We start from the raw sequence: 13,684 nt of genomic DNA, 5'->3' as shown, positions 1-13,684 counted from the left end.
AACGCGTTGAACACTGGGATCATGCGACACCGACATGAGCTGCAGAATTTCATCCTCGACAAATTACACGAACAGGGCACAGGACACATCTTTCTCGCTTGAGGCACTGCAGTGCAAGTGTGGGCTGTGAATTTAGTCCCCCGCTATCTGAACAGTATTCATTACGAATGAAGCCAGAAATCTTTAAAGCCTTGAAAAGCATGGGAAAGTGCGTTATTGCCCCTATTTTGCGTTAGACAGCGAATGTGATTGCGTAAGAATTCTAAATGCGACAATACAAGTACAAGAAAAGACAGAGTTTACAGTAGGAGCCGAACCCAGTGCGCCAAGATGTCGCTGCGTGTTTTATCACGCTGCGAATATAAATAGATGTGTTTTTGTGTGGTGAAAATTCTGCCTTCTGCATTGATTTTTAACCATCGCAGCTACAGTTATGAACTGCAACTTGGTTGCTTCGCTACAACTTAATGCAGCTCCGCTTTGCCTCAATCGCATGTAACGAACTCTTAAGCGATCCTCGGCGGATCGTTCGAATGCGTTAGCAGCCAAACGTTCATTATATCCGCGGTTGGCACAATAATGCTCTTTATAACCCAGGTTCGTCTTAACTTAAGTTCGTTATATCCGATATAAATTCACTCTAAGTTCGTTAAATCCGAGCTCCAGACAAGAAAGTTCATTATATTCGATGTTAATGCATGAAAGTTTGTTATATTCGAGGTTAGACACGCGAATGTTTGTTATCTTCGAGCTTAACGCACGAGTGTTGATAATATCCGAGGGGGCATAGTTAGGTTCGTCATATACGAGGTTAACGCATGAAGGTTAACATATGTAAAGTTAATGATATTTTCAATAAAACTCGCTTTATGTTGTCTGAACGTGCAACGCTTTTCCTGTATACTACCCTCTTCCACACCTGACCGATTGTAGTTTCATTTTGGGAACAACCACAAAAACAAGCATTGACAAAATAGTACTATTACAAAATGAAGTGGTAAGCGTTATTGGTAATGCTTCATTTTCTTCACATTCGCAGGGACTATCTGATCAATGTAAAATAAAGCAAGCAGTTTGTGCCAATACCGATTACACCAGACCAACCGTAGAGCAATTAAGAACAATATTTTATGCAGAACTATCACGATTCAGCCTCAACCTTCATATGTACACCACTCGTTTTATGAAAAAGTAGTATATTGCGACACCCAAAGATAATTACGGCTTGGAATCATTAAGATACAATTTTCCAATGATGGCAGTCAGTTTAATAATTTTTGAATGGATGGTTGTCGCTTTTCAAAGAAAGCCTTCACGATTTTGTTCTTGTGAGGTAAATCTTGGGACGCTACCATATTTTATCATCGAAATTGATCCTGCTGTGCACGATTTACTTATGTGCAAAATACGCAGGAAATTTCAAGGAGCCCCTATTTTTGAAGTATTTTTCCTATGTTCTTGCATTTGCTTGCATGTTTATTATTACAGTTCGTTCTTCTTTAATGTTTGCGTATGTGGAAATAGTTGCTTGTAACTTTACAATACTAAGAGAGTTATGTACGCCCTTTATCTGAGACCAGCATATTTTAACTATGTTCTTCAGTGTTTATTTTTTCTTCAAACTGACTGGTATTTTGTTTGACATGATACCAGCTGTAGCCACATATGCAGGGGCAGCCGCCTTGTCAAGCTGCCACTTATAAATACTTGATTCCAAAAGTCATTATATCCAAGGTAGCATATACTAATTCGTGTAGGAAACATACCAAGTTTTTTCGTAGCCCGGGTGGTCAGGTTGCCACCTGCCCACCGTAGCAAGTGAGTCCCCTGCCACTTGCTCAGAACCCTCTAATGACGACGCATTAATAATGTCGAGCTAAATGTGCGGCCGAAAACAGGTTAGAAGTTTCAATTGTCTCACACTTCAGATGCATGTCAAGAAGAACTGAAAGCTATCAGTGTGCCATGTGCTTGCTCACGGTTTAAAAGCATGAAAAGAGCAAGGCCAAAATGAAAGCAACAAGCAAAACGATACAGGGAGTGAGAAAGTTTGTTCCTCTCTTGCTCGTTTTTTTCTTAGGTCGTTGTTTTTTTTTAATGCCGTTCAACGGCAATCATGAATCGACAGGCCTCTTAATGCGTTGTACGTTCTGGAACGAGCGTTCTCGCTGGCGGCCGTTTGTTTGTGGCGTTGTGCAGCAGAAACAGTAATAAATGCTAAAGTGCCTACATGAGGGCAGCATACGAGGCTGCGAGCCCATTTAGATCTACTGTTTTCACGTTGTGATGTCAGTCAAGACACATTACGTTTGTGTTACGGTGCCTGTAGCCTCTCGCGGCTTCTTTACGCTGAAAAGGTCTTAAGAAAGAATGTACGCTCTGAAACACACTTACCTGCTGCGGAAGTTATGGGCGCGAAAGCCTCTTCGGGTATGAACTGTTGGTTTTGCACGTCTGCAAGTAAATTGTGAGGAAAGACTGTGCCTTAGACATGTTGTCGTTGTCTGCAGTATCAGAACGCTTTAATAATTTGTACTCATCACGAATTTTCCTGATAGTCGAAATAGGAGAGCTTCTTACAATGTCAGAGGCGACCGTGCGCAGGTGCTAGCGAACTCGAGGGAACATCGGACAGACGGCAGCGAAGTTGGCTGTTATTAGCGCCGCCTCACGTGCTGCCATCGTCACTAACACATCATTTGCACTCTCATTCATTTTGCGTGGCCTGAGTGGAATGTTGCTCGTGGCTGCGGAGGTGGATGCCGAATGCTCGTTGTGTGCCGCGCTGTCGAGACGGCTGTCAAAGAACGCATGAACACGTCCCGTCGTAGTAGTGGACCTCTTCGATTAACCGCGCTCAGGCAGTCCTCCGCTGGCTGCCAACAAGTTCGCCCCTGACAGGAAAGCGCATCATGGTCACATGGGCAGCGGGCAATCACGGCGGCAAGCGAAGCACGGATCACGGAGGGCAGATGCTCTCCATATCTTCGCGTTCTGCAGCGTCTCGTTGCTACGCGCGCGTACGGCACAAATAGGATGCTTGAGATCGAAAACAACGACCTGAAGTTACTGAGGGCTGCCGCATACCGCAGGGCAAGCAGCTGATCGTGCTCGCACCAGTACACACCGGCCGACGGCAACGATAGCGTGTGCCTTCGGTGCACAGTGTGCTGTGTGAGCTACAAGAAATCCTCAAAAGCATGCGATGAGCAATCGCAATCTAACATCCTTCAGTTGACAACACATAGGAGGGAAAAACTGCCCGTGCTTTGCACATAAGACGACACGCCGTACTCTCGGATTATCGCGCGTTTGTTTACTACGCAGCAAATGTGACTGGTATGACCGCAGACTATCGCAAAAGACGCCATTGCAGGCGACACAGACGATGTGCACCGTGGTCTAGACGAAACAATCTCCTGCATCGCGCAAAACATCACATGAATAACCGCAGTCCATCTGGTCAATATAAAAATGGCCGCGGATGCTCTCGCTACCACACCACCTTTCCGTCGTCTGCTAGTTGCCCAAGCGCTGCCAGCACAAAATCGTCCTGGCGAGTCTGGCTGCCCGCTGGCAGCCCGAAATCGCCCAGCCAGAGAGAAACGAACGCGTTCTGGGCAGCCACCGGAAGTGCGCGGAGCAGCCCGAAAATCGAGCGACTGGCTGCGCGCTCTGGCAGCCCACAGGCGCCTTAGCGAAAATTAATGCACACGGAATATACGGCGGGAATGTAATGTATTTTAAAAATATTTTCTATTCACGAATGCACTAAAATATGCCGGAAATATGTTCCTGAAATTTTATGCTTGGTATTTGAAATATATTATTAAAATTTTCCACTAATACTTGACTTAAAGCATGCTGCTTCGAGCACGTTTCAAATACGTAAAATATTATGAATGCTGTTTCAGCGTCTTGTCAATACCATAAATGTGTACTTTCGTAAATACGAAATTAATTCGTCTGAAGTATACTTCGAGTTTAACAAACAGACAGTCCTTTAAATTATATATGAAGCACTCTTAACTGCCGTAAAACCATCCAGTGTTCGAAATCGCGTTTCGGGAAATGGCTTTTGCATCTTGGCAATGTATTGAAAGTGTACTTTCGCAAATTTGACACTAATTCGTTCAAAGTATACTTCTATTCTAACGAATGAGCTGTCTGCGTAAACATACTTGTATTTGCAGCACACTTGAAGCTCCCGTTGAGCAGTTAGTGATCGAAATAGCGTTTAGAGAAATGGCATGTTGATAATTAATTTAAAGTGTGCTTTCATAAACACGAAATTAATTCGTCCAAAGTACACCTAAGTTATAACGAATGAGCTGTCCGCGTAAACATATTTGCAGCACACTGCAAGCTGCCGTTGAAATACTTGGTGCTGGAAATCGCGTTTCAGGAAATAGTATTTGCATGTTGGAAATGTATTTAAAGTGTGCTTTCGTAAATACGAAATTAATTTGTCCAAACTATAATTTCAATTCCAAAATTTGGGTAGTTGGCGTCAGCATATTTGTAGCTCATTTCAACCTGCCGTGGAACAACTTAGAGCTCGAAATCACATTTCCGGGAACAGTGAAAACTCTCCCTTTTCCTGTCTTGCATTCGTTTATGGTAGCTTCTAGCAGGAAGGCAATCACCACTTGTTTAAATTACGTGTGGACAGCGTGATAGCATTATACGGCAAGGGCGCCATGCACACCTCCGGGCCCGAAAATGCCAGCAAAACGGACCCCGACTGGAAAGGCCGAGCGGCTCTCATAGGCGCCCATGTATTTGTTGGTTGACAGTTCGGCTCCTGACCGATGCCTGACGTAAGTTACGACTAACAATTCGATTCTAGATAGTCCGAAGATTTTAAAGCGACCACTTCGAAGATTGCGCGACAATTTGTGGTCCACAGTGTTTGTGCAAAAAGCGCACCACCGGGCAAGATAATGTGTCTCCTCGCGGGGGGGGGGGGGGGGGGGGGGGGTATATGTAAGCCAAGCCAAGTATCACGCTTGTCGGATCAGTTCCTGTTTGCTGACGTCACTTTCCGTCGGAATTTCCTGCGTGTAGAAATCTTTCCCGTACAGGTCCGGTCACGTGACCTTCCGTTCTCATAGTATTCTTGATGACAACGCGTTTTCTTTGGGTTTGTCTGTCTCCTGATGCTCACAGCCAGTTCAGTCATTACTTCTACTGCTGACAACATTGATCAGTATTATGCGGTGAATCCGACTAGTACGCCTTTTTTAAACCGAGCCAAAGTGAATATGTTTTAAACGTATTAATTGTATATTTTAGTATATCTTTAATGTAGTGTAAAGTATCCAATGTATATATTTAGTATACTTTTACTGTATTTAATGTATACTTTTAGTATATGTTTAATGCTTTTAATGTACATCTTTAGGAAATTTTTAATGTATAATGAATGATATAGTTGGAACGAGAACTGCAGAAACTACTTGTCGACGTGTTCCACTTCGTACCGCCTCACCATAAGTCACTGTACTTCAGGCTCCTCTGCCACAATGGGTCCGCGGCTGCGTTGTATGGCTTGCCAAAGATCCACAAGGAGGGCGTCCCTATGCGACCGATAGTGGACTTCACTCGTTCCCCCTTGTACGAGCTCTCGGGCTACCTTCACCGCGTCTTCGCGCCGCTAGTCGGGAAAGGATCCACGTTTATAGGGAACTCGTACGAGTTCATCGAAAAGGTGCGTGATATTTCCGTGGATGACGATGACTTGATGGTGTCCTTCGACGTCAAGTCTTTGTTCACAAGCGTCCCTGTGGATCTAGCGGTGGATGTATACGGCGCTGCCCTTCACTCAGACGAGAAGCTCGGCGAAAGTACACCTTTCGAGGCACTGGACCTGTTGAGGCTCTTGAAATTTTGCCTAGAAAACACGTATTTCGTCTTCCGAGGCACCTTCTACAAACAGGTGCATGGAACAGCAATGGGCGCGGCCATTTCGGTTACGGCTGCTAACCTGAACTTGGAAGCTATAGAAAACCAAGCTCTGGCGTCCTTCCAACCTCGGCCTAAGATCTTCCTGCAATATATTGATGATTGCTTTTGTATCATAAAAAATGATGCACTCACCGCCTTCACAGAGCACCTCAACAGCATCGCTGAGGCCATTACGTTTACTGTTGAGGAGGAGGTTGCCAACCGTCTGCCTTTTTTGGACGTGTCAGTAGAGAGAGATGGCCGCCGCCTTTTGTTTCAAGTCTTCAGGAAGCCCACCCACACGGGCAGATACCTACATTTTAACTCTGTTAACCCGGCATGCCACAAACGTGCAGTTGCGGCTTCGCTAATTCACCGATCCCGAAAAATCTGCTCAAGACCTGAAGACGGTGCCTCGGACTTGATACAAATGCGCCGTGATTTGATGAACTGCGGCTACCATAGGAATTTTTTGGACTCCGTTGAACGTCGCTCGGTGTGGTCAGCGGAACCTGTCGGCAGCCATTGCAAAGCACGTGTCGCCATACCTTACGTACCAGGCACTAAGACGTGAAGCACTGAGACGTGTCCTGCGCACGTACGACGTGCACGTTTCCCACGTTCCCACCCGCAAGTTACGGCACGAGCTCGTGAATGTCAAGGACAAACTAAAGAAAGAAAAATTTCTGGGTGTTGTGTACAGAATCCCCTGCGCCAAGTGCGACTATGTTTACATCGGCGAGACCGGGAATTTTGAAAGGCGTCTGAAAAAACACATGTCGGACGTGAAGAACAAGAAAGTCGCTTCCAACGCACTTGCGGAGCACGACGTATCGGCAGGTCATGATATCTGCTGGGAAATGGCTTCTATCATCACCAAAGAAAAGAACTGGCTTTCACGCCAGTATCTCAAGTCCTTGGTGATTCAGACCACCGAAAAAAGACTTAATCGTAACATCGGCAATCTCCCGCCAACCTATGCAAAATGCCTGGGACGGTTATTGAAGCCTATTTAGGCGTCGCAGTTCTACAATAAAAATTTAGTGAACAAGGCTTCCGTATGGAAGCCAAAACGTCTGTTCTGACAAAAACCTTTGGTCGGCGTCTGCCTTTTTTTCTGTTGAAATGAGTTATATTAAATATACTAAGCGCACCGAAAATGTATTTTTCATGCATTTGTAAGAATGTTCAAAATATTACTCTTAGCATACTTAGAAAGCATTCGCAATGCAATGAAGCATAGGGACAAAAATGCAAAATTAATATGAAATTAATACATTTGCTCCATTATTTTGGAGCAAAACGTGGTGAATGATCTACCTTACTCCCTGCACTAAATAATGGGACAAGAAGGAGGATTCTCTTTTTAACTCCTATTTTGAAATGGAGTTTCTTGGTGTCAGTGTTCCCCAAGTCCTAGAGTGGAGTAAGAAAACACCATTTTACGCCGTCTGCGACGCCACATTGCGTTTTGTCAGCTTTTGATGATTCGTGCGTCCCTTTGCTTACTATCGTCGCCGAATCCCTGCTCGCTTCTGCTACTTCACGGTTCTTGCCAAGGTACAAGATGTTGGACCGTTTTCCGTTACAGTAAGCTACATTTAACTGCTCCTCCGAAGCCTTCAGTGTTCTCACCACGGTAGAGCGCCCCGCTCAGGCGTTATTCCCACTAATATTTTCGGTGTGGTTCGCCCGGTGCCTTGTAGAAGGCTCTATAGTGCGCTGCATCAGCATGTAATTGCGATGGAGCGGAGTTTCAACGCCCAACTTTTGACAGAACTGATGAGGATACATTGTTCCTCAATCACATTAATACCCAGAAATTCTGGAAATAAGCATTTTTGAGCGGGAAACTCTTTATGAACGCATTTTTTATATAATGTAAGATTTCACTATACAATCTATATATCTACAACTCACCCGATGGCAGCCTTGATTTTTTTTCTATTAACGTTTTTGCTATCGCCAGAAGAGTTCCCAATTGATATTTTTTATGGGAGTCTTAACTATTAGATGCTACCGATGGAAACATCTTAAAAGATTTTGCTATATGTCAGAAGAATAGACAATTACCTTCAATATTACCCTAAAACTCTCTCACAATTTTGAAATTTTCAAAATTTTTGTTCGAAATTCCTGGACTTGTGAGAAACCAATATCTAAAGTGTCCCCGAAAAGTGTGTTTAAGCCATTTAATCAAAGAGTTGATGTTTTTGAGAGCCGCAGAAAGAGATGGTGTTGCTCACGAATGTGGCGAGTGTTTCACAAAAAATAGCAAAAGCGATGCTTCTCTCGGTGAAATAGTTAATTAAAACAATGAAAGAAACTTTGTGTTCCAAATTCCTTTATATGCATGAAAAACCAAAATGCATATGCATTATCAATAAAAGCTTTTTTATCGCAAAAATAGGATATTTCAATTTTTGTAAAATTTTAGCGAGGCCAACTTATGCATTCGTCTGAGAAATTGAAAGGGCTGTCGATGACCAGGAAAATTTTTTTCCATATAGTCAATGAGCCGGGTAGTTACTTTGGAGAGTACAATAAAGAGCCATGAATTTTATGAACTTTATGAGCGCTAACTCCGGTTCGTTTTGGTATGGAAGGACCCCTGTAATAACCGCACAGTGGCCCTAACTTTTCTCGCTGGACGATATCAAAAACTTTGAAGCCACTGTAGCTGCGCACAATACCCCTCGAGCGTCGTATACTGGGCCAATAACTGCGCGAAACAAGCTTCCACACGGCAGCCCTTTTTAATGCAGCCGCTTTTTCAGTTGTATATTTGTTGGCTTAATATAACGGCAAGGAAGTTCTAGGCTGCGTCTGTAGTTTGCTATGCAAAGTTTGTTCTTGTTCGTATTCCGGTAACTTAGAAAACTGCTACCATGTCCAAGCGGTTACCTGTTCACTACAAATCGCCGGAACAATACCTTGAATGCACAGATATAGGAAGCGTTTTGTTATTTTCCAGCATCTGAAACCGCGGCAACGGTGAGTACTCTTTAAGAGCGAATTAATCTGGCACTTACGCTGCAAGCAACTGTTTATAGTAGCCGCCGGCATAGTACACTATTACGGCGACAAACATGCCATGATGAAGTGACGCTCTAGAGCGTGGAATGTAACAATAACCGGAAGGAAGTGACAGCGCTGGCCTCATAGCGGTCAGTGCTGCAGTGGAAATGAATGGTCATCCTAAAATATAAACTTGACCCGCAGGAATCTTAAATAATCTTTCAGCATTTCACAAGTAATCGACATCAGAAATGTCTCAAGAATGTATTTCTTACACCAAAAGTAACATGGCTGGGACAAGCTAAATTTCTTCAAAGACAACGGGACAACTGCTCTCGGATTAACGCAGACTTCTTAAGCACACGATACTCCTAAGCTCTCGCACTACAAAACCCTCCCAAGCTCGCTCGTAGCCTCCAGAAAATCCATCTCAGGCAAGATGAGTGGCAAGGCTTTTGTAAAGAGCCAGTCTGTTTCACTGATGCTGTCAACCTGGAACTCTTTTGTGTTTCCGTAGTTGAGGGCTTGCTGTCAGAACCATTCTGTGATTACAAGTATAAGCGGCCAAGACCATAATCGCAGGAAGGAAAGAGATGAAATCTCATCAGACAAGCTACGGGACGTTCTTAAGACGTTTGATCAGCGTGCCAATATTTAGAGACGTTTCTTGACTTATGAAAAACTGCACAGGGCGTCCGTGATGTTTTGGCGGGAATCTGATAAGAAGAGAAACTGCCAGAAGCAGATGGTACCTTCACAGAGCGGGCATAAAATCTCGAACATGTTCCTTAGCTTCCGGAAGCTCTGAACAGAACGAACAGTCATTTTTAATGTTTTTCTATGTTTCCTTAGAGTGGCCCGTTGCAGTTTACGATTATCAATTTGTACGCGATAGTTTTCCAGCTGTTCAAAATCTTGCCTGGCCATATGTTCACGTGCTGACTTTTTTGATAAAATGCTGAGATCTCCTATATGCACTCGTACGTCCTGTATTCCTCCTTCACGTATTAAAGTTGTCAGTCTGCGTTTGCGTCTTTACCTCTTCGGCGTCCTTGTCTCGTTGGCACAGTTCTTTCTTCGCATTTTTAATGAACCAACTAGCCCGAAAAGTTCCACTAGGCAGATACATTGTCGCACAGTGACCCCATTTAGCATGCGTAAAAATTGTTTTTTAGTACCTGTTCTTACACCGAACAGTAATTCATTGGAATCTTCAAACCAGTGACCAAGGTTCAAAATCATCATTGCTGACATTTGTTTCAGGCTTACATAAGTAAAACAGCGCGAAAGGAAAAACCTGAAGGGCTTATTCTTTCCTGTCTATTTTTCCTGTCCAGCGCTCTTTCTTGTCCCTTCGTTTCGCCTTCGGGTCGCCGCGGTGGCTCAGTGGTTAGGGCGCTGGGCTACTGATCCGGAGTTCCCGGGTTCGAACCCGACTGCGGTGGCTGCGTTTTTATGAAGGCAAAACGCTAAGGCGCCCGTGTGCTGTGCGATGTCAGTGTACGTTAAAGATCTCGAGGTGATCTAAATTATTCCGGAGCCCTCCACTACGGCACCTCTTTCATCCTTTCTTCTTTCCACTCCCTCCTTTATCCCTTCCCTTACGGCGCGGTTCAGGTGTCCGCCGATATATGAGACAGATACTGCGCCATTTCCTTTCCCGAAAAAACAAATATTATTATTATTATTATTATTGTGAGGCAGAAGAACGCACCAGCAAATTCACCTTTTTACTTCAGGTAGGCCGAAGCAGCAGCTACCGACTAGTCACAGCTTAGCAACACTTCGTCTTCTTCGCACGACCCGATGACCGATGATGATTACGCTGAGATGAAGATGAAGGTCACTCACAGTGCTTACAACATTCCCCCTCCCGAACGAAAGCGACCATCCTGGTCGCAAATTAAATCTTAAGGTCGGCGGTTAAAGGGTTTCAAGCGCGACACGTGCACAATCTCGGTGCCGCGACACCGACGATCGCGAACAGGCGATGCAGGTGTGATGAGATAGTTTACAGGGGAAGTTTGTTCCAGAACCGTGTACGGGCCAATAAAACGGCTCAGAAACTTTTCACACAGGCCGGGGATGCGAGTAGGTGTCCAGAGTAGCACTTCGTCTCCAGGGCGGAAAGACACTGAGCGATGAGTCGCATCATACGTGCTTTTCCTGGAAGCTTGAGTGGCTTCAGTTTGAAGGCGGGCACGATGACGGCAGTGGGCGATACGAGACACGAACTGTTCGTGGGAAGGCGCGGCAGAAGGAGTAGAAGCTGTGAAGAAAGATGCTTCGAGGGAGAAGGTAGGATGGCGGGCATAAACAAGAAAAAACGGAGAGTAGGTGGTGGTTCGTTGAACGGCAGTGTTGTAGGCGAAGGTTACAAAGGGGAGTAAAGAGTCCCAGTTGTTGTGCTGAGGGTGAATGTAGGTGGATAGCATATCAGAAAGGGTGCGATGAAAGCGTTCTGTGAGGCCATTGGTCTGAGGGTGGTAAGGAGATGTAGTTTTATGCACCGTGCCTGAAGCATGAAGCACTGCGGCGAGGACGGTGGAGAGGAACGACTTGCCACGATCGCTAAGGAGGAGGCGAGGGGCGCCGTGGCGAAGAAGTATGGTGTGGAGGAAGAAGTTGGCGATTTCGGAAGCGGAGCCGGAAGGAAGTGCTGCGGTTTCAGCGTATCGGGTGAGGTGGTCAACGGCAGTAACGACCCAGCGGTTGCCAGCTGGAGTCAAGGGCAGGGGTCCATACAAGTCGATTCCGACGACTTCGAAAGGTGTGGAAGGACATGGGAGAGGTTGCAAGAGACCGGCAGGAGGCGACGTAGACCGCTTGCGTCGTTGACAAGGGATGCAAGACGCTACGTATTTTAATACTGAGGTTGAAAGGCCAGGCCAGAAGAAACGACGTTTGATGCGGTCATAGGTTTTGTGGTACCCAAGGTGACCTGCGGTGGGGTCGTCGTGGAAGGCTTGTAGAACTTGAGGACGCAGGGAAGAAGGAATTACGGGAACCCATGTGTGGCCCAGTGGGCTGTAGTTGTGCCAAAATAATGTGCCATCCTGTAACTTGAAATTTTTGAGCCGACGACGGAGACGGGCATTTGGAGGTCTAAGAACACCGCTGAGACTATCAATCAGCTTTTGACAATAAGGGTCAGCACTCTGGTGGTGAGCAAGATTGCAGTGTATATCTGGCATGGGAGCAATAGAGGCGGCGCTCAAAGACTGCATAACTGTAGGGTTTAAATGGCTTGACTCCGTTGGGACAGGAGAGGAATGCGAGGACATGGGTTGCGACGGCAAAGCAATAGGGCAACGAGAGAGAGCGTCGGCGTCCTTGTGCTTCTTGCCCGATTTGTAAGTGACAGTAAAGTCGTACTCTTGAAGGCGGAGGATCCACCGCCCGAGACGACCGGACAGATTTTTCAAAGTGGATAACCAGCATAGGGCGTGGTGGTCAGTGACGACTGTGAAGTGACGGCCGTACAGGTAAGGACGAAACTTCTGAACAGCCCAGACGACGGCGAGACATTCTTGTTCGGTAATAGTGTAGTTTTGTTCCGCAGAAGTCAGAGTTCGGCTCGCATAGGCAACAACATTTTCTGTAGAGGTGTTTTGGCGTTGCAGAAGGACAGCGCCAATGCCATGGCTACTGGCGTCGGTGTGCAAAATTGTCGGTGCTTTATCATCAAAATGGCAGAGGACGGGACCCGAAGTCAGAGCACGCTTCAGAGTTTCAAATGCTTCTTCGCAAGCAGGAGACCAGATGAAAGGCGTGTCGTTGTGAAGAAGCGCATGTAAAGGTGAGGCAATAGAGGCGAAATTGCGGATGAATCTGCGGAAGTATGATGCCAAGCCGAGGAAACTGCGGAGATCTTTGACCCGAGTTGGACGGGGAAAGTGCAGCGCAGCAGCGATTTTTTCAGGGTCAGGCTTAATTCCTTCGCTGCTTACGAGATGGCCAAGAACTTTAATGGATTTTGATGCAAAACGGCATTTCTTCGTGTTTAGCTGTAGGCCAGCGCTGGAAAGTGCTGTCAAAACTTCATCGAGACGAGTAAGGTGATCAGGAAATGACGAAGAAAAAATGACGATGTCATCTAAGTAACAGAGACATGTTTTCCATTTGAGGCCGCGGAGAACTGTGTCAATCATACGCTCGAATGTAGCAGGAGCGTTGCAGAGTCCAAAAGGCATTACATTGAATTCGTATAAACCGTCCGGTGTTGCAAAGGCGGTCTTCTCTTTATCATCTTCATTCATGGGGATCTGCCAGTAGCCTGATCTTAAGTCAAGGCTGGAGAAAAATTGGGCACCTTGCAAACAATCGAGGGCGTCGTCAATTCGAGGGAGGGGATACACATCCTTACGAGTTATTCTGTTTAGAGCACGGTAATCTACACAAAAACGAACCGAACCGTCTTTTTTTTGCACTAGCACAACAGGCGATGACCAGGAACTAGACGATGGGCGTATGATGTTGTGTGCAAGCATGTCAGCAACATTTTCCTGAATAACTTTGCGCTCGGTTGGAGAAACACGATAAGGCCGGCGTCTAACTATGCTTGATCCGTCGGTGAGTATGCGATGCGTTGCTGCAGCGGTTTGACCCAGTGTGCCGGAATTGACGTCGAACGAGTCTGCGTGCTTGTTCAATACAGCGAGCAATGCGTCTGTCTGGTCTGTTGTCAGGTCGGTGCTGATCGTGTGGCGAAGTGCTGCAC

At 45.7% G+C, this 13,684-nt stretch overlaps 1 protein-coding gene across 1 annotated transcript in view; it reads right to left on the bottom strand.

Annotated features, from left to right (window-relative positions):
• The window catches only part of LOC144134639 (uncharacterized), an 81,299-nt gene that overhangs the window by 5,928 nt on the left and 61,687 nt on the right, over positions 1 to 13,684 (bottom strand). Inside the window, exon 8 of the mRNA XM_077667508.1 lies at positions 2,395 to 2,454. Coding sequence (XP_077523634.1) covers positions 2,395 to 2,454 — 60 coding nt within the window. The remainder of the gene's footprint in view (positions 1 to 2,394; positions 2,455 to 13,684) is intronic.

The sequence above is a fragment of the Amblyomma americanum genome, chromosome 5, assembly GCF_052857255.1.
Source record: "Amblyomma americanum isolate KBUSLIRL-KWMA chromosome 5, ASM5285725v1, whole genome shotgun sequence".
NCBI classification, from domain to species: Eukaryota; Metazoa; Arthropoda; class Arachnida; order Ixodida; family Ixodidae; genus Amblyomma; species Amblyomma americanum.
This window is presented reverse-complemented; position numbering and strand designations above follow the sequence as displayed.